The sequence below is a fragment of the Neofelis nebulosa genome, chromosome 3, assembly GCF_028018385.1.
Source record: "Neofelis nebulosa isolate mNeoNeb1 chromosome 3, mNeoNeb1.pri, whole genome shotgun sequence".
NCBI lineage: Eukaryota > Metazoa > Chordata > Mammalia > Carnivora > Felidae > Neofelis > Neofelis nebulosa.
This window is the reverse complement of record NC_080784.1, coordinates 15,809,756-15,832,225: the sequence shown is the minus strand read 5'-3', so window position 1 is coordinate 15,832,225 and position 22,470 is coordinate 15,809,756. Positions and strand designations below refer to the sequence as shown.

The window sequence follows — 22,470 nt, the reverse complement described above, 5'->3', positions numbered from 1 at the left end:
CAAGACCCGCGACACAGCTGGTTCTGAGGACACACCTTCTCCCGCTCATGTTTCCAAGTGTTGGGGCAGCCACATCAGGAGGCACCGTGCCAGCTCATTTGTGCGGGTGCATTTAAAGTACGGTTTTTCAACAGACACAAGGCAACCCACCAAAAGTATTATCAGCCCCTGTAAGGTCTAAGGAAAAGAATTCGCTTTAATTTCTTTCGCATTTGCTTCCACTTTTGCCAGTTTCGATTACCGCCCACCGCCACCACCATCATCATCATCATTGGCAACGAAGATCGTTGTTCTGTTCAGCTGCTTCGGGGCACTTGTAGGCAAAGCCCGAGCTGGGGAGGGAGAGGTGGTGGAAGGCACTGTGTGGAGGAGGGAGTGCATTCCCTGGCATTTTCTCCCCTCCCTGACTCCATAGGCCTCCGACTCCAATTTGGATCACTAGTTCCCGGTCATTCTTAGCCCAGCATCAAGGGCTCGGATAATTGGTACTCTGTCATTATTACTATTATCAGCACTCTGGCCAAGACGGTTTTTCCAGAACCAGCATCTTCCTGGGACCCACAGAAGTGTGGTCACTGTTAGAATTCACTCTATATCCACACTGGAGCTGACCCTTCGTAGGGTAAATGTCCCTACAGGGTAAGTGGCTACCGATGTCAGGCCCTGAACACTAACCTGTTTGCATCCCACAGGGTTGCCCTATAAACCTTGTTCTTATTCTTGCCAGTCAGTTAAACACACAGTCTGGTGTTATATGCAGACATTTCCCTAAAGTCTAGCAATAATCGAACAGTCATTATTTATTTATTTATTTATTTTTAAATGTTTGTTTTGAGAGAGAGAGAGAGAGAGAGCGTGTGCACGTGAGCTGGGGGGTGGGAGGCAGAGAGAGAGGGAGAGAAAGAATCCTAAGCAGGCTCCACACTCAGACAGAGCCCCATGCGGGGCTGAGATCAGGACCTGAGCTGAGAGTTGGACACCCAGGCTCCCCTGGAAGGAACAGTCATTGTTTAAATGATTGCCTCTAGTTGTTCTGATCTTCCAATGGCAGCAGGTGGTGGGGCGGAGCTATGAGAACTGTCCCCTTCCTGTTACCACACCTTCCAGCTCCTGGGGCGTGGTGAGCAATGCCACAGCAGCCCGGAGGGGAGACAACCCACAGACGTGCTCTCTGACTGTTGCGCTGAGGTGCTCAGGACTGGCCTGTGTGTTTTGTTTTGTTTTTTAACGTTTATTCATTTTTGAGAGGCAGAGAGAGAGCACGAATGGGGGAGGGGCAGAGACAGAAGGAGACAGAATCCGAAGCGGGCTCCAGGCTCCGAGCTGTCAGCACAGAGCCCGACGCGGGGCTCGAACGCACAAACCGTGAGATCATGACCTGAGCCGAAGTCGGACGCTTAACCGACTGAGCCACCCAGGCGCCCCATGGCATGTCTCGATGCAGTAACTGTGTCTCTCCCTTGGAGATCACCTCGTTCATTCTAAGGTGTCGGCTTTGCCGGGCCCACAGGTCAGGGTTTGGGGGATACACCAGTGTCGCCGCTGCTGGGCGAAGGGGGAGGAAGCTGGTGGGCGTCCCCCTTGACTTCACCTCTCTCCCCCTGCTCCCTCCAGGAGTGGCCGGGCCGACCTGGCAGCCATCTATTACGAGCGCATCGATGTGGAAGGCCACCACTACGGCCCCTCCTCACCGCAGAGGAAAGACGCCCTGAAGGCCGTAGACAGCATCCTGAGGCACATGACCAAGTGGATCCAGGTAAGCCCGAACCGGGCCCACTAGGCCGGTCTTCCCTCTCGTCACTTTCTTTCTGTTTGCTTGGCTGTCATAGCCCTCAGCATCTTCCTTCTTACTGTTGTTAGCTGGCGAGGCCGGCACAAGGCTGCGACGGGTCTCTTTTCTTCACACGACCCCTCTTCAGACACCAAGAGATCCCTTGTTTCGCCGCCAGGCCCGCAGGACTGGAACGACCAGATTTGCATTATTACCTGGAGCTGGCGAGATGGCCCAGTCCTTTATCAGACCTAACAGGCCTGGTAACCGGGTTCAAGTGGGCATGGAAAACAGACCTGGGTTCTGTCCCTGATTCTGCCACCCCCTTGCTGGATGACTTTAAGCAAGGTATTATTTGTTAAAACCTTCTGAGCTTTATTTTCCACATTTGTAAAAATGGGTAAGTGACAGTCCCCACAGTACCACACAAGCTTGTTGAAAGAGCCAAAAGGAAATGAAAACAGAAAGGGTACCTGGAGAGGCAAAAGCCCAGTAGGAGTGGGGAGCGTGCTCTCACAGTCCCCCTCCTCAAAGTGCTTCTGTGGTGATTCTGAACTGCCCTCATCAGGGCAGAAAAGTACACGATTCAGTTGACAACTGAGGACCTCTCCTTTCCCCTGTAACTTACAGTTTAAAACACTTCTTTAGGGGCCGCCTGGGTGGCTCAGTCGGTTAAGCATCTGACTCTTGATCTCGTATCAGGTCTGGATCTCAAGTTCATGGGCTCATGGGATCCAAACCCCGTGTCAGGCTCTGTGCTTGGGATTCTCTCTCCTGCCCTCTCCCCCCCCCCCCAATAAATAAATAAACTTTAAAAAGCCCACTTCTTTACACGATTTCCGGAGTGAGAGCGTCTTTCCGTGGGCCGAGGGCGCTGTCCTGACGGCCTTTGTCTGCCCACAGGAGCTGGAGCTGCAGGACAACCTGGACGTTATCATCTTCTCGGACCATGGGATGACTGACATTTTCTGGATGGACAGAGTGATCGAGCTGGACAAGTACGTGAGCCTGAGCGACCTGCAGCGAGTGAAGGACCGAGGGCCCGTCGTGAGCCTCTGGCCAGCCCCCGGGAAGCACTCCGAGGCAAGGAAGCGCCGGCCGTGGGCGGAAGGGGGGGGCCGTGGGCGGAAGGACGGGCGGGTCCCACGAGGGGAAGGGAGAGCTCCACGCCCTTCTTCACCGTCGCTCCGGGCCCCACCTTCGCCCCGTGGCCCTCGTGCTGAGGTAGAGCCGAGCCAGGAGCTGGGCCTCCGGTGGCCGTGCCACTCACTTGACCTCTGCCCAGTGGCTCGCCCTCCTGCGTCTGCCTTCTCTGAAGTGGGCACGATGGCACGTGCCGCACGCCACGTCGGTGGAAATTCAAGGAGGCGAGGGGTGTGCAGTGCTTAGCGCGTTAAGCCCTCCGCCCTCCGCCGGGGCTGTTTTATGACCGGCCAAGACCCAGCACTTTCCAGGCCACCCTGGGGGACAGCGGATGCATGCAGAGAACGCTCTTTCTCTGGAACAAAGCTGCCAGTCTGATCTGTTTTCACCAGGGACGTGGAGATAAGAATGTGATGAACGAGCAGAGGCCGAGGCCGTGTGTGCCACGGGTCAGCTCCTTATCCAAGGAGCCACACTGCTTGGGTGCAAATCCCAGCCCTGGCACAGACTGCTGTCCCGCGGCCCCCCTGACCTGGCCCCGCTGCTGCCTCTGTGCCCGGGCCCATGGTGGTGTCGTCACAGCCGCCTCCCGGGCTGCTGCGAAACACACGGAAGCAGGCTGCACCCACCCCAGGGACGACGTACATGTCCCTTGTTACGGCGATCACCATCCCGAGGGGTCGTTCTCAGGGAGGCGTGTTGAGGCCCCACAGCGTGCTCCCCACAGGCACCGCCCTCCAGGAGCTCAGCACCCAGAGAGGACTGGACCTCTCCTTACCCTGCTCCGCAGTCATTATCTGGCAGTTCTTGCTAAATCACGATGAGAAAGTGAGGAGCAAGCGTAGCCGTTGGCCGACCGCTTGGCCCCACGTCGCCCTAGTCCCCTTAAGTGTACGCGTTGGGGCTTCTGCCAGCTCCCAGGGAGAACTTCCTGCTCTGGACCCGGCAGCGGATCTCCTCCTCCGGGGAGGCTGGGACCGCTGCCGGTGGAGGTGCCAGGAACAGGCATTGGGCGGCCCGGTGCCTCCGCCCACGGCAGGGACATACTCGGCGATGGACGGTCGTCGGTATCGATGGAGCACTTTGCACAGCGGGCCGGGGTCTCTCCGCTGGGCCCCGTGGCCCTCTGCCACATACACGCCCACGATCTGTCTGTCTGGGGGTTGCCAACACCGTCCCCAACAACGCCACCCCCCTCCAGCCTTGTCCCGTTTCCTAGGTGGACGCCCCGTTTTGTCAAGTTCCGTGCGCAGGGGGCGGAGGTGCCGAGCCGGTTTGCCGTGTCCGCACGAGCTCCCTCGGTCTGAAGCTGTGACGCGTGCTCCACACACTGGCAGGTCCCACAGTAAACGGCTTCTTGCGAGGAAGTTCTGCTTTCTTGGCAAAGAAGCGCATCCGTAGCTCCCATCTGGCGCCCAGGGACGCGCCGCCCCCAGAACGCTTGCGCGCCGGCAGCTTGCGGGCCGGGAACAGCTTCTTCCAGCGCGGCGTTCGAGCCAGGCGGTGCGAGCCGCCTGGAGCAGTTGGTGGATCGGTTGCGAGTGGGGGCTGTGTTTGGGTGACGGCTTGTCACGTGACGGACACAACAGTTTGCGAGTTCTGCTGTATGTCATCAGATTTTTCGCTTATCCCAAATCTGTGTGCAAACGCATCCGCTTTCCTTAAGAACCGTGGCTTTTCTCCCGTAGGAAGTCAAGTGGGATCATCAGAAACCCTCTGCTAAACAGCCTGAAGGCTAATTCTACTCCAGATTTGCGTTGATAAACTCAATTCTGTGTTCAGTTCTGCCCAGGAATATATGCCCGACTTGGCAAAGGGCCAACAAGTCCGGCTCAACCAGTTGATTTGGATGTTGGCCATAAGCGTTTCAGCTGCTGCTAAATATTGGAAATAAGTACAGAGTTTACACCCTCATCATGAAATGAGTAGCGTAGTGAATGGCAGGCAATCACTAGAACTTTCAAGATTCAGGTGGAGGTAAGACGTGCTCTAGGTCAAGTCAAAGAACAAATCCTCTTTCTTTGATCTTAGTGGTATTTAACATCAAGCAGACCAACTCCTCACTTGCCTTTTAATTTTACTATAGAGTTTTGGACATACACAAGTTTTGTAATTTGTGTATTAATTATTGAGTAGACAAATTATTATAAAATTATTATAAAATATCAAAGTATAAAGGGGCATCTTACGTTCACATGACCACTGCTCATGGTATCTCCTGTATGTCTTCCCAAACCCCATCACCCTTTTTTTGCCCCCTCAGAGGAAACTACTCTCTTAAATTATAAGGTATCATTTCCTTAATTCTCTTTATGGTTTTACCATAGATGTCTTTAGTTTTATAATTATTCGGAGTTCAGGTAATAATAATAACAGTCCTGTCTGTATTCGTCTGCAGCTTGCTTTATTTTCTCAAACTGAGATCCCCGAGACGTCTCCAGGTGTTCTATGTAGCTGCAATCCATCCATCTTCGTTGCTGTATAGTATTCCACTGCAGACCCCTACCTCCATTCATTTTCTCCCTTCTGCTGCCGCTGGGCATTTGGGCTGTTCCAGTCTGCAGCATAAATCCCTCTTCCTGTCTACAGGTGCACAATTATGAAGCGTTGTCACTAGATCTCTAGAGCTAACTTGGCAGGTGGGGGGTATGTGATCTTCAGCCTTACTAAATAAAGTCACCTTGTTTTCTGAGACGTACAGAAGTTTCTCATTTTTATGCAGTCAGACCTGTCAGGTGTTTTGGTAATTTCTTTCTCTGGTCTATAAAGTTCTCCCTCTCCCCCAGGTCCAGTAAATACTCACATGGAGTTAAGAGAGAGAATGCAAAACTGGCCACTCTTGTTATCTTTGCAGGTATATAACAAGCTGAGAGCAGTGGAACACATGACCGTCTACGAGAAAGAAGCCATACCCAGCAGGTTCTATTACAAGAAAGGGAAATTCGTCTCTCCTTTGACCTTAGTGGCTGATGAAGGGTGGTTCATAACTGAGGTAATTATAAAATTATGGCACTATGTTCACTAGACAAATTCTGTCAAACAGCTGACGGTAAATAATTACTCAGCTTTTGCACTTAAAATGTTTTGTTTTCACTTAAGTGTCCTTCATGGCATTACTTTAGAGACTCCAAAGTCTTGGTCAGGTGACTTTGTGGACACAAACCGTAGACTTGGCCCCAGAGGCACATTTAGACTTCCTGGCTCCAGACTTGCTATATTTTTTTTAAATTTTTTTTTTTTCAACGTTTTTTATTTATTTTTGGGACAGAGAGAGACAGAGCATGAACGGGTGAGGGGCAGAGAGAGAGGGAGACACAGAATCGGAAACAGGCTCCAGGCTCCGAGCCATCAGCCCAGAGCCTGACGCGGGGCTCGAACTCACGGACCGCGAGATCGTGACCTGGTTGAAGTCGGACGCTTAACCGACTGCACCACCCAGGCGCCCCCAGACTTGCTATATTTTAACAAACTAGCCTTAACTCAATTACCCAGGCTTGCACTGTAACCTATTCGGTTTAAAGCAGAACGATTACCGTGAACCAAAGCAATCGCTTTAGGGCGATGAAGACCAAGGAGGGGCTCAGCTTTGCTTTCTCCTTGAAGGGAAATGTTCGGCAAACAAAACTCCACAGATCCAGGTCCCCAGTTGGCCCACTTGATTTTACCGAGGAGATGACCTTGCCTTTGGGGTCCAAACTCTGATTGCCTCGTGCACGAATGACTTCAGCAGTTCCTGCTCGCTGGCCTGGACTGCAACCTCTCCAGGCTCTGGGATCAGCTTCTGATCTCGGGCCAGTGTGGGAAGGCTCTGCCCTTCAGGGAAACCAAGGTCAAGACGTGTCTAGAATCGGTTCGTGAAGAGGGTGTGCGTGGGTTACCACCGACATTGAGTTTGAGGATGGCTGGCAGACAGCCCAGACTGCAGGGCAAAAGAGAATGGCAGGTGTTGGCACATGGGAGCCGTTGGTTGCCATCAGTGAGGTATGAGGACGCACGACTAGAGTTATCTGCCGGAGAGAGGGCAGGCGTTGATCAGCAGAAACACCGGTCAGGCAAATGGGTGGAGGTCTAGGGACCTAGGTGTGGGAAAATGGGGGTTCCCTGGCATGAAAATCGGTGACTCAGGAGGACTGAGTCATTCCTGTGTGCTCTCAAAGAGAAGCATGTGGTCACCGAGGAAACAAAACAGACCCAGTTAGAGATGTCGGTCTGCACGGTCCTGAGGCCAAGCTGGGCTGTCTAATCACACTTTGGCTTCCACACCATGTGATTGTAGAAGTTTCCAACAAGGTCCCTCTACCTCCTCCTGCTCCCCTCCTCTGGGAACCAAAATGCTTCTTTCTTCACTTTATCACGCCGTTTGACATTTACCTGGAGCGCGATTCTTCTAGGCTCCTGGCATTTTCATTTGTAATGATTTTCTCGCAGCTTTGCATTGAACACACATGCAGCCAACTGGGTCAGCTGGGTGGGTGCCTGCACGACTTTATTCCGTAAGGCCAACTTGGCAAGCCACTCACAAGAGCTTACAGTTTGAAACTCTCTCAATTTAGGAAATTCTGGTGGAATTGCCGAGTTTTTCAAACAAAGCGATGATGACGGTCCATCTGGTTATCTGTCACACGTGTCCTTGCATGATTATTTGCATCTGTTGTTTACCTCCTCATAGTTAGCTGAAGGCAAGGGCACTGAGAAGCTGGCTCATGGTAGGGAGGGATTACCGAGGTGATCTGGAGTAATTTACGGGAAGACAGTCTTAGTGGGGAGAGTGGGGAGGCCGGAGACACTGCCCAACTGCCGAGGTACCGTCTCAGTTCCAATGGGGGAGGCCCTGAGCCCCTCCAGTAGGGTAGGATGGGCAACAGCGAAGCTGCTCTAGCTGTAAGTGCTTTCCAGAAGGTGCGCATCGTGGCAGTAGCACATCCAGCAGGGAGATGCACGTTGCTTCAGTGAGTGACTAAAACATAGCGATGGGGGGACCTGGAGGTATCAGCACGACGCTCTTGGCTATAAGCCACAGACGGGTTGAACAACTGTGCCTTAACTAGTAAAGACTTCCTTCTTCACATAACTGGAAGTCTGGAGGTCGGCGGTTCTCGGGTTGGCTCATCCAGCAGCTCAATCACGTCCATCATATCAAGGCCCCGAGTCAGCTCTTCTGTGGTTCTTTTGGCTTTCCCTTCAGGGTCACAAGACGGCGGCCGCAGCCCCGAGCATCACATCCCTGCAGGTTCTCCCAAAGCAGGAAAGAAGGGGTGTAGCTTCTTGTATGTCTCCTACTTTTATTAGGGAGCAAAAAATACATCCCAGAATCAGAGGCAGATACTGGTTTCATGGGACTCTCACAGTTATAAAATTTGGGGGGGGGGTGTCTCTAAGAAAAGAATACATAATTATAAATATAAAATTAGGTGTAGGGACTTGGAAGAAACCCACGAGAGTGAGAGGCCTTGATGCTTAAGCTTCTTTAACTGCACTGTACATCCGCTTCTGCCCAGACCCCACTAGCAAGCCTCCCCCTGGGTCTCATCCATCAACTCAGCAGCATGGCTAGAAAATTCCTGCCTTGAGTCTGCTTTGGTCCTGAGATCTAACATACGCTGCAGCGTGGACCAGGGCACCACAGTCGCAAGACAGAAGTGATACAGAGGCTCTGGAATGAGGCTCACGAGTCCCTGAAACTTAGATCACAAGGAAGAGGAGGTGAGAGGAGAATGAGGACAAACTTGGTGACTAGCTGGCGGTGGCCCGCTCACAAGGCCCGGTGACAAATCTGATGCGGCCTCATCACCGCTTCCCCGACCTCCCAACACCCCTCCCCTCTGCACTGAGGGTCCAGGTATCTGCTCTTCTGCAGGAAGCCGGTCAAATCACGTGTCTTCTGAGGGCAAGCCACATGGTAATTATGCACCATATTGCATACTGTGTTACATTATGTTATATTTTGTACATATCACATGATTACACACATACGCATACATATGTTTGTGTAAATCAGAACTAAATCAGTTAACAGGGGCCGCCCAGTGTTTCACTGTATGCTTTTAAGAAGTGGGGGAAGAAGCCACAAGAACAGAAAGGAAGAATGTCTAACGATGGACAATCGCTTGAAAAGCTTTTTGAAAAATATAGAATTATTTCCAAAAGGAAATTTGAGATGATTTTTTAACTATTTTGAAGCAGAGAGTTTTTTTGTTTTTTGTTTTGTTTTTTTAAGAATGAAATCAGAAGATAAACAGGATGTGAAAAAATAAGATTCTGGAAAGATTAGTGTTGACCCACCAAATACAGGGACCATCACTGTTAACTCACCCAGCTTTAATTAGTACTGACCGGTGCTATTAAAAGGAATCGACATTGACCACGCTTGGTTCACTAGAAACTTTACAGTGACTCCTCCCCCACAGTTTCAAGGACACGAATACAGTCATTGCACCTTTTGCAGGTAATAAACCCATGAAGAAACATTTCTTCTTAAAATTTTGGTCAACAACAATAATAACAGTTATCCTGAATGAAGTACCTCCTGGCTACTGCGTCTGTCCCTCCCGATGAGTCTGCGTAGAGGATATTGTTAGTCCTGAAAGTAACGCACCACAACATAACGTGGGACACTAACGTCACTCTAGCTTCCTAGCAGCCAGCTCAGAGATGGTGGCACACTCAGTTACCTTAGTGTGACTTACAGTGTCTGTGAGTAACATAAAACCATGAAATGTTTCCCTGGCAAATCATGGTCGTCCCTGAGTCCTGAAAGAAATTAGATGTCTTTCAGTGACTCCTTTTTGTACCTCAGTTTCCTAGATTGAATGAATGCCTTCATTTTACTCCCCTCCTTGAATTTATAGATTTTTGTCCCAAGACTCACAGGTGAAAATTAGAATTTCTGATTCTCCCTTGATAGAACATAGGGTTTTATCTCTTTGTTTTCTGAAAAACCCTAAAGACGCATGTCCATCCGTTTCCTTGTTGTCTTAGACGTTCTTCTGTTACACCTTTCTGTTTTTCGTTATACTTCCTTGACTGCAGAGAATCGAAAAACTCCATTCTGTATCTTTGCTCCTGCTCAGAGCTGGGCTGTCGCTCTCCCCACGTGGTAAAAGAATGTTGTGTTTTGCTCCGTCACCTGCACGGCAGTGTGGGGCACAGGTGATGACGTTTCTGAGCTAAACCCCACTTGGCGTCTGCAGCAGGACCAGCTTCTCAGCCCGGAAAGCCGTCTCCCTGGCTCTGGGTGTGGATAGCAGAGGAGTCTTTTTTCTGGTTTAGACACGATTAGAAAAACAGCTGAGTCAGGACGATTTGGTGCTGGTTGGGGCCAATAAAATAGAGCCGCATCTCCCCATCCTGCCTGTCTTTGGCCGCCATGCCGCAACATGCAAGATTTGGCTTCCCTGGCGACACTGCCCCTCCCATGTAAACACCAACTTTTTGCTACCGATGTAAGCCTTGCAGACTCTAAGGCAGCTGCTCTAACGGGAAGACTTAACTGAGCTCATTTTTTTAACGGTCACTTAGAGAGCTGTCACTGAAAAAGATAAAGACAGGGAAACATTTAATTTGTCACCTGGAATTGCACAATTACCCAGTGTGACTGCTGTTGCTGCCGCAGAAAAAGCAAGCTCCCTGGCCAGTGGCTCCCCGCAGCTTGCTTCTGCTCCTGCATTCTTCAATATCTGGACTGGATTTCCGACTACAGCCAGTCCTTTCCCCGGCTCTCCTCCTGCAAGGGCGGCAGAGGACCGACTAAACACGAAGAGGAGAAAAATCCAGGCCGCCTGCCGAGGTCCAGCCCTGGCCTCTCACACCTGCCAGGCTCCTTTCTTCAAGAGCTTCCTAACTGATGTCCCCACCCCCTCTGCTCCCTAAGACCTGGTCACTGTCCCCTAGAAACCTCTTGGCTTGTGCTTGCCAGGGGTCAAAGGCCATAACCCTTCAGGAACCCCCCCCACTGTCCAGTCCTCAGGTTTCACTTACCCATGCTCCACCCCCCTCTGTCCTCCAGGGGGCGCCCGCACGCAACGGATTTGGTCAGACAGGGTCGTCCCACTGCCTTCAGGAGGCAGGTCCAGTGATGCTGCATGTCCTTGGCATATGGGAACGTCAGGAACAACACGGGAAAAGGCAAAGTGGGGAGGTACTGAGGGTAGTTTCCGCCGAACTCAAGTGCCTCCTTCCACCCTCCGCGTCCGTTCCTCCGTCCACATGCAGCTTTGCCCCGCTATCCGGAAGCGGAGCGTTCCTGTGAAAGCTTCCGTAAGCAGAAATGGCGCAAAGCAAAGAAGCAATTACCATTAATTTATTTGGAAAAATTTATGAGCCTTCCCAGGCCCCCCCAAAATGACCTCTCTCAGGCTTTTCTGATACCTTAGGTCACCTCTTGCTAATGGACGCACAAAGCAAATCGACACAAAGCCCAGATGCTCACAGGAGGGGTTCAAAGCTCTGGTGGTTTCCAGGGAAGGAGCTGTTCAGGTACGCGCTGCCTCTGTAAAGGCTTACTGCAAAACCGATGCTGAACACTGTGTTCACTTTCCGTCTTTTTTTTTTTTTCTTCCCAAAACGGAAATCCTCCTTGAATATCTTTCAGTCAGCAAAAGCAGGTTATTAATGCAGCTCTTTTCGTAAAAGAAAAGTTGTGTAACTCGAACTTACAAAAAGCAGGGGATACCTGTACCTAAAAGATCAGCCTGTGCTCAGCAGGCCCCGGTAGCATCAGTCAGAGCCCCTGGGGTGCCCTCTCCTCCTTGACTCCCACCTGTCCGTAAGCTCAGACACCGGCTGTCCCGTGAAACACCCGGCTCCCCCCTAACTTCCTCCAGCGTGGAATTCTCATAAGAGCCGGACTCTCTCCCCTGCCTGCTACATTCATTTGTCTGCTTTCGGACTCTTCCTTCCTGGAGTATAAGCTCCTCGCAGGCAGGCCTGTGGCGTCTTCACCTCCCTTTTCCTCCGTGGAACCCGGTACATGACAGAGGCTCAGTACGTGTTTGTGGAATATGAATTGACAGATGAATTACTAAATACGAAGACCATTGATTCCGGGCTGCTTATCAACAGGTTGTTCGCTTCTTAGGTAACCAAGTAAGCAGAGAGGAAGGCTGAGTCAGGAAAGCCTTTCCTTTTCGCTCTTTATTAGCTGCCCCCTGGAGAGACTTCAACAGGGAAAGGGTGTTTAAACCAGTGATGGCTGTTCTGCTAGCTTCAGCTAGCCCACAGCTGGAGCCCAAGTGTGGGACGCAGCAGCTCCCGCCAACCCCTCCCCTTCAGGGCTAAGTCCTGTGGCCTGTCCTGGACAGCGTCCACCTCATGCCATGGTGCTCAGAAAGGGGGGGCGGCCCCAGCCTAGTGAGGGACTGTAAAACATGGCACTTCGTTGCCGATCTTCTGGACTCACTCCTGTCCGCGTGGAGAGAAATACAGGTAATCCGGGCCCGAGTGTCTAAGGGAGGCCAAGATTTGTTTCCAGAGGAAAGATTTATTTTGAAAACTGGCAAAGGATGTGAAATGCCAGGTTCAATTCTAAGGTCTTCGGTCGAATGGCAGTTAGGCACGGCCCCAAAATATGTTGGGAAATCAAGACAATCTGGAAAACGTGGTTTCTGAGTTTTAGTGGCAGCTAAGAGTGGTGTTGTCCAGGCCCGACTAATTGGGCTTCAGGAAGTCGGCTGTCGAGCGCCGGGAGCTGCTTACTTTCTGGTGGGGATTCGGGTCGTCTGGGGGCACACGCACACCCTCCTCACCCTTGGCACACTTCAGTAAACACGGCCCTGGGGGGAAAGGAAAGGAAAAAAGGAGCCCGATCCGCTCTGTGCTGTCCACCCCTTCCCTGTCCTCCAGGGAATTCTGCTTCTCTTGATCCCTGCTGGTTTTGCTCCCTGACATTTTCTGTTCAAAGGATTAGGCTGGGTGTGGCAACAGGGCTTCCCAGGGTCAGAGCAGGGCCCGGGGCCTGAGCAATTAAATTCTGTTTTAGGAAGAGGCAGCCTCCTAAGATGCAGGGAGAGAAACTGGTAGGGAGGCCTCTTTGCACTGCTGTGTTCCCGACCACCACTCCCACAGGCCTCCAAGGAGTCAGGCCAACAGGAAGCCTCTTGGGAGAGCCACGGGGGAAACCCAAGAAACGGGTCCATAGTGGAAACCGTCGCTCAGAGTTAACCCTAGCAACGAAACCACCCGAGCCAGCCAACCTGCTGTCGCTGCCACAAGAGTTTTAAGTGAAGCCGCCCCTGACTTGGACACCATCGGGTGCCTCTTTCAGCCTGAGATGATGTCAGAAGTTTCTAGTCTTTTCTGGCACATGGGAGGTTCCTCTTACAATTGGATAATAAACATAAAGTAGATTTATGTTTATTAAGCCATTCACACACTTCGGATAGGTGTTCACATTTTACTTATTTTCATCTGACCAGATTTCAGTTGTGTTCCCCCAGAGCCCCGGAGATTCAGTGAGGTGCCTCATCGGGGAGAAACTTGGGTGTCCAACCCCGCTTCACTGGAAGAATTACACTTTTAGCGGTTGAGAGGAGGGGTGGTAGTCAAAAAGTTTAACCACCGGTACCCCACAGGCCCCGGCCAATGAGACTGGATGCCGGATGAAATCAGCCGGTAAGGCCCCACTGGTTCCTGCAGTCCTCTGTGAGCAGATTGCGTGACTGATTCTTTTCGCCCTGAGACCCTGCATTCCCTCCAGGAGGGGGGCCCTAGGCTGCTAGGCTCAGAGGGCCTGAGACAGACTTGGACCTCAGCATGGTAATCCAGTATAAACAAGAAGTGTCCTTAGAAAGGAATGGGTAATTTAACGTAGCACAAGACAGGTGCCAGGAGAATGGGTTTCCAGACCTGACTATGTGTCCCAACCACGTGGGGAGAGATTATTAAATAGAGATATTCCCTGCCTCACCCTGACCTACTGAATGCAAATACCCCAAAGTAGGTCCCCACAGAAGCTCAGGGCGGTCTCTGCAGAGCCAGGCTTGGGATCCAGCAGTGTAGACAGTGAGCGCTCCCAAGTCTCAAGGTAGGAGGGTCCACTGTGGCCTCCAGTGGGGGAAGACTGGACAGGGAGTCAAACAGAGCAGGAGGAGCCGACAAGGCCCTCAAATGGTCCCCTGGCCTTGGGGGAAATCTTCTGCGTCCTCTGCCTCCCCACACAGTCATTTTGGGGTGCGTGGCAAGAGCTAGGGCCCAGATGCTGTCCCAGCAGCTGGTGGCCCTCCTGCCTCCTTAGGAGTATTTTTCTGTGTGGTTTAGCAACCATTTTCTGGTCTATACCGAGGGGAAGTCGGAAGGAAGAGGTGAGAGGTATACACGCTAACGTATTCTGAAAACACAACGATAAAACACGAGTAAATGCCTTGAGATTTTGCCAAAGCAAGTACCTTGGCCATGTGCAAACAGAAGCTAATGATGCAGATTGTCCAGGCTGCTCCTTGCTTCTTCTTGTCCTTCTATCCCTCCTTCTACCTTCACCCTCATTCCCAACCCTACCCCCATTTCTGATTGTGCTCCCTGTACCTCCCAGCTCAGCACCATAAAGGACTGAACTCGCCATGAAATGGCAAATTCAGAGATGCCTCCGGGCGTGTGTTGAACAAATTTCATTAACTGGTTTGCTGATTTGGGAGTAAACAGTGCACATTACTTTTTTTTTTTTTCTTTTTTAATTCTAAGGATGATTGAGACAAAGATGTAGTCTAGAGACAATAACTCTTATCTCATAAACACTCCCCTGGCTTCCCGAATTCAAGCAAGCTGATGACAGGCATTTTCATGGTGAGCCGGCAGCAGAGTGCAGGCGCCCAAATAAAAGAATACAAGTCTGCAAACATAATAACCATTTCTCCCGGTGTTTCCCCATGTGGGGCTACTTCTGGTGCCTTCCTGTTAGAAATGATTAACTAGTTTAATGGCTCATCAAAGAGGGTCCCCCTCCCTGCTACCTACCCATGTATAGAGGAGGGGTCCCGTAAAGCTCTGGAATGTTCTGAACAAATCACACATAGTGAAGATTTTATTTAAATTTCCAAGATAGTGTTCACTGTAGAACGGCCAGCATATGTCAGTTTGCCGAGGACCGTCCTGGTTTTAAAACTGAAAGTCTTGGGGTGTCTGGGTGGCTCTGTCGGTGAAGCATCAGACTCTTGGTTTTGGCTCAGGTCACGATCTCACGGTTCACGGGTTCGAATGCCCTGTCTGGCTCCGTGTGGACAGTGGGGAGCCTACTTGGGATTCTCTCTCCCTCATTCTCTGCCCCTCCCCTGCTTGCACGCTCTCTCTCTCCAGATAAATACATTAAAAAGTAAATAAGTAAAATGAAAGTCTGGCAGCCCTGGTGCTGGGCGAACCGCAATGACTGGCACAAGCTGTCAGCACTGAGAGCAGAGAACTCCGGGTCCTCTCTCCTCCTCGCTCCTGCCAACACTTCTCCCATGGCCGCTTCCCTCTCCTGCTCCTCCCATCACAGGCTGTCTGAGCTCTCCCAGCCAGCGACCACGGCCTTCCCCGCTCCCGGAGCTCCCGGGGGGGGGGGGGGGGGGGGGACGGGACGGGGCGGGGGGCCATGTGGCCGTGCTCCCGCGGGAACCCCGCACCCACACTGTCAGAGCCACCCGTGGCCGTCACGGATGCTCCTCTGCTACACGCACCCCGCTCCCCCACGGACAGGAGTCCCAGGGCGGGCTCCTCCTGCCTCCGCCCAGGCCAAAGGCGCCCCGGGGCCGGATCCGCCTCACCGCCTGTCCCTGTAGGTGCGGGCATGGGGACAGAAGCCGTAGCCCCTCTCCTTTCCTCGCTGAAGACAAGCTCCTTCAGGTGAAGGAAGGCGTTTCACCCAAAAGCCTAGCAGGGTGGCCGGAGCTCCCCGCCCGTCCGTCGAATTGCAGGATGGAACGAACAGCCTCTTAAGTCACTGCCTTCTCCCACGTGCGTGGGGACAGGGACGTGCCCACCCTTCCCTGCGGCTGCCCTCGCCAACAGTACCCTGTTCCTTCGTGGCCTTCGTAGAGCGGATTCCCTCCCTCACCTGTTCATTAGGGGGAACTACCCTGTCCGGGCAGGCGCCTTATTTGGGCCCTCCTGCCACCCGCTGCCACGGGACCGGTGTTCCCCGCAGCCCTGGGAATGGGCTGCCCACCCTGCCCTGGGCCCAGCTCCCTTAGTGACCCAAACTTAGCAGTGCTCCCCTCCTCCTTCCACACACACACACACACACACACACCCCACTCCTCTACCCCTGTCTCAGCTTTGACCAGGTCCGGAGGGCCTGGGCACCTCCCCAGGACGTCACTAGGTGGTACTATGTGGCAGTCCCTGGGCCTGGTAGAGTCAGGATGAGGTCAGCTCTCCTCAAGCAGGACCTTGAGGACGTGCAGCCTGGGGGTTTCTGCTCTGGAGGCGCAGAGGCCCGTGACACGCATTTGTCAGCGTGACCTCATATGTATGCCTCTAGGATGAGGAAGTGGAACAGAGACAGGGAACAGAGACAGGGAAAGCCACCAGGGAAGGGAAGGGAGAAGATCATCCACATGCCATTTTGAAGTCAAGGCCGCGTGCGGAGCGTAATCCGTCCCGTCACTTAGGGGACATGGTCAGCTGCTCTCATAAGCTGCCAGTTTGTTCTTACTTTTTCAAATCGGTAAGAAGGGGTGTTTCACTGGACAACTTTGTCACTTTAATAAAAAAGAATGCACTCAACCTGTGATTAGACAGAGCCCCGGTGACCTTCAGGCCAAGGCTTTCGCGGCTGTACGTTAGTACTTGTGCAATTTGGACTGGAATATTCTGAAGTCAGGTGATGGGTCTGCATCTCCCTTTCATCGGTCCCTTGGTCATGGGGCACACATGTCCTGCGGGGGTCATCAACCGTGACGTCCTTAGTAACGAAATGTGCTACCCGGGGCTGCAGGAATCCCTGCCTGGTAGCCTGACCGGGAAGCGACACCTCACTCACATCAGCTGACGGAGCTACGCTGGACGTGCTGCGGTCGTCGCTGCAGACCAAGAACAAACAGCACAACAGCTTACAAGTGCACAAGTGAATAAAAACATTCCCATGGAAAAATACAAGCTACGGCTGGAGAAGGAGGCGGAGGGGTGATGGAAATTCAGGAAACGGAGAGTCAGTGATCTAGTGTGATTTGGAAAGCGGTCATGCCAGGGAGCGATTGATGGGGTGAGACTGGATGTGTGCGCAGGGCGGTATGACAGCTAAATAGGCGGAGGGGACTTCGGGGCTCGCAGCCATCACCGTCCGGCCGCACAGGACCAGAGCGCCTCGCCCCGCAGCCAGCGACATCTGGCGACCATCCTGCGGCTACTTACTGAGCATCTATTATGTGTCAGGCATGTGGCACAGTCATGACCTCCTCCCAGAACTCTGTGAGGCAGGTATTATCACATCCAGCAGGGAGCCTGAAGCTGAGAAAAGTAGCTCGCCCAGGGTCACGGAGGCAGAACGTTGGCAAACTGGAATCCCCTTTTAAAACCTCTTTTCTATGCTTTGGCCACTACTCGGTGAAGAGGCAAGGGACAGGGCCACCTCCTTGTCGGTGGTGGCAGGAGCACCGCCGCGGTCTCTGGCTGTGGGGTGGTGGGAGAGGCACAAGGACCAGGAGACAGATGACCTGGGTTTGATCCCAGCCCTGCCTCTCAACAGCCGTGTGACTTTAAGAGTGACCCTTACCCTCTCTGTGCCTTAGTTCCTTCAACTCTACGGTGGGGAAAATGACATCATCCAACACCGGGACGTGGCGACAATGAAGCGAATGTCACTTGATTAAGTAAACAGATGGTACTGTTACAGGTCTTTCATTTTTCTTTAATGTTTATTTCTGGGAGAGAGTGCGGAGCAGGGGAGGGGCAGAGAGAGAGGGAGACACAGAATCCGGAGCGGGCTCCGGGCTCCGAGCCGTCAGCACAGAGCCCGACGCGGGGCTCAAGCCCACAAACCTCAAGATCACGACCTGAACTGAAGTCAGATGCTCAACCAACCGAGCCACGCAGGCGCCCCCAAGATGGTACTATCACCAGTCTGACGCACCAACCTATAAATTGCTGGTACCGTTGGGCCCAAGCGTCCTTCATGACCAGTCGGTCTACTTCCTGCATTTGCAATGTCTGTGGTATCAAACCCTGTTCCACGGAAGGCCACTGGAATATCAGGAAAGAATGTTTAGCCTGCAGTGGAGGGCTAGGGTTCTGTCCCGCTGGCCGCAGCCTCCTCAGGCCCCACGGAACCTTCTTTAGGCCGTGATCTCACAAGTAAGCGTCTGTGGTCCAAGAAAATTTGAGTTCTGAAGGGAAGAAGGCTGACAGACAAGTGATGGCTCTGGAGCCCATCCCAGATGAAGACTGTTGGAGGAAACGTAAGACCCCTGGCCAAGAGGAACAGAAGTGTCATCTTCAAGTGTTTGAGGGGAGGGGGTGAATTTATCCCAAGTTGCTCCCAAGGGTGGAGCTAGAAAAACAGAAAGATGGGCGTGGTGTGTGGGGTGGAAAGGCCTCTGGGTTTTGTCAGGTTTGCTAGAGAAATGAGGTGATTAGATTAGACTCTGTATTTTCCAGCAATTCTCTGACAGCAGTCGGATGTCCTGCGATTCAGCCCAGTCCTGACACTGACTGTCTGGGGTTGGAGCGGCCCCCTGCACCAGGGGGCTCAGTCCCACCGGGCCGCCCCCTCTTCGCACCCCACACGCCCCCCCGGGGCCCCGGGGCCCCGGGCCACCCATACTTAACGTGCGATTGGCAGGTTCTCACAGCCCTTTTCAGGTTTGATAATTGAGTGGAATGAATCACAGAGCTCAGAAATGTGCTCTGTTTATGATTAGTTTCAGTACAGAGGATACAACTCAGGAACAGCCAATCGGAAGAGAGGCATGGGGCCGAGTCTGGGGGGGTGAGGCATAAGGCCTCCATGCTCTCTTTGGGGTCACTGCCCTCCCAGCACATCAATTTGTTCAATTACCCAGAAGCCCCCTAGGCCACAGCCCTCCAGGGTTTTTACACAGGTTTCTCGGCACAGGCGCGTGTGACCATCGGTGGCCACAAGCCTGAATGCAGCCTTAGCGCGCAGGGGACGGGCTGAAATTTTTAACCCCCCCATCACGTGGTTGGTTCCTCCAGTGACCTCCTGAAGCTGCCCAGCCCCCCACCGCAGTGAGCCATCCCATTACTATGTACTCGGCTATAGGAGAAAGGGACTCATTATGAATTCCTGTCACTCGGGACATGCCCAGGGTTTTGGGAGTTCTGGGTCAGGAACAGGGGACCAAAGCCAAATATACCTTTTACTATACCACAGATACACTTTAACATCCCTTCCGTCTCTAACATGATATATTTAGTGGCTCTAAAACTGATCACAAGGTACAGTTCAGCTCCGTGTAAGAAAATACTTTTATAACTAGAGCTCTCTGGCAATTTACCGGCGTGCCTCCAATGGTCTGAGCTACCTGGAGAAGGAAGTGATCCAGCTGAGGCTGGATGACCCCAGTGGAGAATGTTGAGAAGGAAATCCCCACACTGGGTGGTAGTCTGGGCCAGATGCTCACTCATCATGATGGTTGGGACAAAGGGTAATGTAACTGCTTTGCTTGGTTTCAGAATCGAGAGTCACTTCCATTTTGGATGAACAGCACTGGCAGGAGAGAAGGCTGGCAGCATGGGTGGCATGGCTATGACAATGAACTCATGGACATGAGGGGCATCTTCCTGGCCTTTGGACCCGGTAGGCAAGAGCTGACCAAATTCTTTTAGTCCTCCGTTCCCAAGGAAGTCTCTCCAGTAGGGGCTGATAGAACAGTAAAGGCTGAAGCGATTTCTTTATGGACCCTCTTTAAGAGCAAAGCTGAGCGAACCCAGCTGGTCTCCATGAAACATCTTTTGCTGGCTTGCTTTCAAATGCTTCTTAGGTTTGGCAAATGTGGCCAAATACTTTTCCTTGTAAATTTTAAATCTTGAGTGCAGTGAAGAAAATGTATTCCACATGTTTGTGATTCGTTTTTTACTTAATTCATCAAAACGTTATTTCACAGTTATCTGATGTCCAGGAAAGCTTATCAGACACCAGGTTGCTGACAGCTGTGAGTCTCAGAGTTGATGTGATCACTTCACAGGGTCTGAGCCTTCCAGGGTTCCTCCCTGTCTAGAGCACCCACCCCTGTGGGGGTCATTCGGTTTAGGGCCCAACCAGAAGCTGGGATGTGCTCAAGGCCAGGCTAGGAAATGACCTTGAGACTGACTTTGAGAATGAGCCAGAATGACTTTCTCTTCCTTGATGTCTCTTCCTTGACCAGATAAATTCCTAGGGCTGGAAGAGAGGGGAGATGGAGAGGGTCTATTTGGTCATTTGCTTTAACTGACAGAGGACTGTAAATTCACATTTGGGGAAAGTTTATCACACACTCTGGAGATCATACTACGACCCAAACATCCCCTTCTTTCTTAAAACAAAACAAAACAAAACAAAAAGCAGAGGGAGAGAAGCATTCTACAGCCATCAGCCATCAGTTGACTGGCTCATAAGCTGGTCTTTCTTACTACTGTCCACTTTCCTTATTAAATATAATAAACCTACCCTGGTATCGTATTCCAAATGCTGTTTTCTAGATATAGATCAGAATGTTTCAGCCCATGAAAGTCCACGCTTCCCTTTCAAATTCTAGGTTAGAGGTGTTGCCTAGAAGGTCTGCTCTTCTTCTTGTAGCAAGACGAAGATGTCATGTCAACCCAACTCATTTCATCTGCCTTGGGCCACTCTACTTACCACAAAAGAGAACGATGAGACATCAGTTTCTACATCCGTCACAGGAGCCCCTGGCCTCCTGACCTTAGGGAACACATCGGTCCAGATCCTTTCCCACATGTGACCCAAGTTCCCACATCCTGAAGCATCAGAACTAGGAGCAGCAAACATTCATAGAGGGCCAACCGGGTTCACGACACTGGCCTAAAAGAGTTCAGAGCGTGCCCATGCAGGTTGCCATCAACCAGTGGTAGCTGGTGGGTGTTCTGGTCGGCCAAGCCTCACGTCAGATGTAACCTCTTATATGAAATTCAACATTAATTCTCTAAAAAGCTTGAAAACATAGCAAATGAGGGATGGAGCCTTAAGGACTTGGTTGAGGTCAACTGTTAGATTAGGTTGGAGACATTCCAGGGTCATAGCCTTTATACAGGAGAACGTTAAACATCAGGGCTTTCATTCAAAAGCATCTCCTCCTTCTTCCCTAGAAGACAGAAATAAGATCGGGAATGCAAAAGCAGTTGTCAGTTGAAGGAGTGTTTATAAGCAAGGGTCTCAGGCATATTTTAAAGCAGAAGCAAATCTAGCCTCAAACCAAAATTTTAAAACAAAGTACTCAAAGCTGCATTAGCTTAAAGTTAAATTCAGTGGGGAGAGTTTGTCCATCAACAAAGGCCTCCATCATATGCTCCTGTAAAACTAAAAGCCTAAGTCTTTTATAGACAGATAGATGACCCTGATGAAAATGGACTGGGCCAATTGCAAAAATGTTTCCAGGCAGATACAGCCTTGAGAGCCGCCCGCAAACCATCACGTTTCTGGCTCCAATTCTCATGAAAGATTGAACAGCTTTACACACTGTTTACTCAGAAGAAAATTTAAGAGTGAGGCCTTTAATAGCTATCTAGCTGCACATTGAGATAGAGGTACATCCCTCCTGATTAATTGTATGCGTTTCTCGCTTAGGGAGGAAGCTGGGCATCATTGCGGCTGCCCAGATTCAGCTTTAGAAGTCAGTAAGTCTGGTCCAGCAAAAAGAAAAGGAAATAATTCTGGAAGATAGCCTCTCTCTGGTTAATCCCAGTTTTCTAATTTGAACAACCTAATCTTGCCCCGGAGAGCTCTACGTTTCAAGATAAGACAGCAGGAGTGTGATTCAGTGAGCTGCCCGTGAGCTAGCAAGCCTCACCCGGAAAGCAGCCCCAAGGTGGCCAGGCGTGGCGTGGGCCTGCAGAACCTCTGTCTTCAGGAGAAACAGTTTTAGTATCAACAAAATTTAAATTCTTGGGACTACCTTGGATTCCCAATCCAGGTTCAAAGTGCCACCTTGAGTTAGTGGAGCTTGGCCCCCACGTCCTCCCCAGCTGGATCTGGTTTTGCTATTTTGGAATTTTCTAGAAGCTCTCATGCTAGCCTAGATCATCTCTTCATCGGGTCCAAAGTCCCAGCACTGCAGAATAGGAAGCCATGAACCAGATGGAATGGAAAAGAAAACCCAATACTCCTTCCTGCCTATGTGCATAGGATTTAATTTTGTACTTTTGATGTAAAAAGGTAATCTTTTCTAATATTTGTCAGTAGAGCTTGATCTCAGTTTTTCCTGCCACGTGTGAAAGATGCGGATGTTTGGAAAGGGAAGGCTAGGGAAAGAGAAGTTGGGTCTACTGATGTCTGCCACCCACACACGTGGAAAGGATACGGGTACCATGCGGTGGGGCAGTGTGGCCATCACATCCAGGCCCCTGGCAAGCTGGAAGGAGGGAGTTGTTTCCACATCACTGGGACAACCTTTCCATTGATTTCTCATACTTCA

The 22,470-nt window shown here is 51.5% G+C and overlaps 1 protein-coding gene across 2 annotated transcripts in view; it reads left to right on the top strand.

Moving 5' to 3' along the window:
- The window catches only part of ENPP6 (ectonucleotide pyrophosphatase/phosphodiesterase 6), a 121,046-nt gene that overhangs the window by 93,266 nt on the left and 5,310 nt on the right, over positions 1 to 22,470 (top strand). For both annotated transcript variants that reach the window (XM_058719964.1, XM_058719965.1), the window contains exons 4-7: positions 1,615 to 1,756; positions 2,675 to 2,854; positions 5,769 to 5,906; positions 19,517 to 19,640. In XM_058719964.1, coding sequence (XP_058575947.1) covers positions 1,615 to 1,756; positions 2,675 to 2,854; positions 5,769 to 5,906; positions 19,517 to 19,640 — 584 coding nt within the window. The remainder of the gene's footprint in view (positions 1 to 1,614; positions 1,757 to 2,674; positions 2,855 to 5,768; positions 5,907 to 19,516; positions 19,641 to 22,470) is intronic.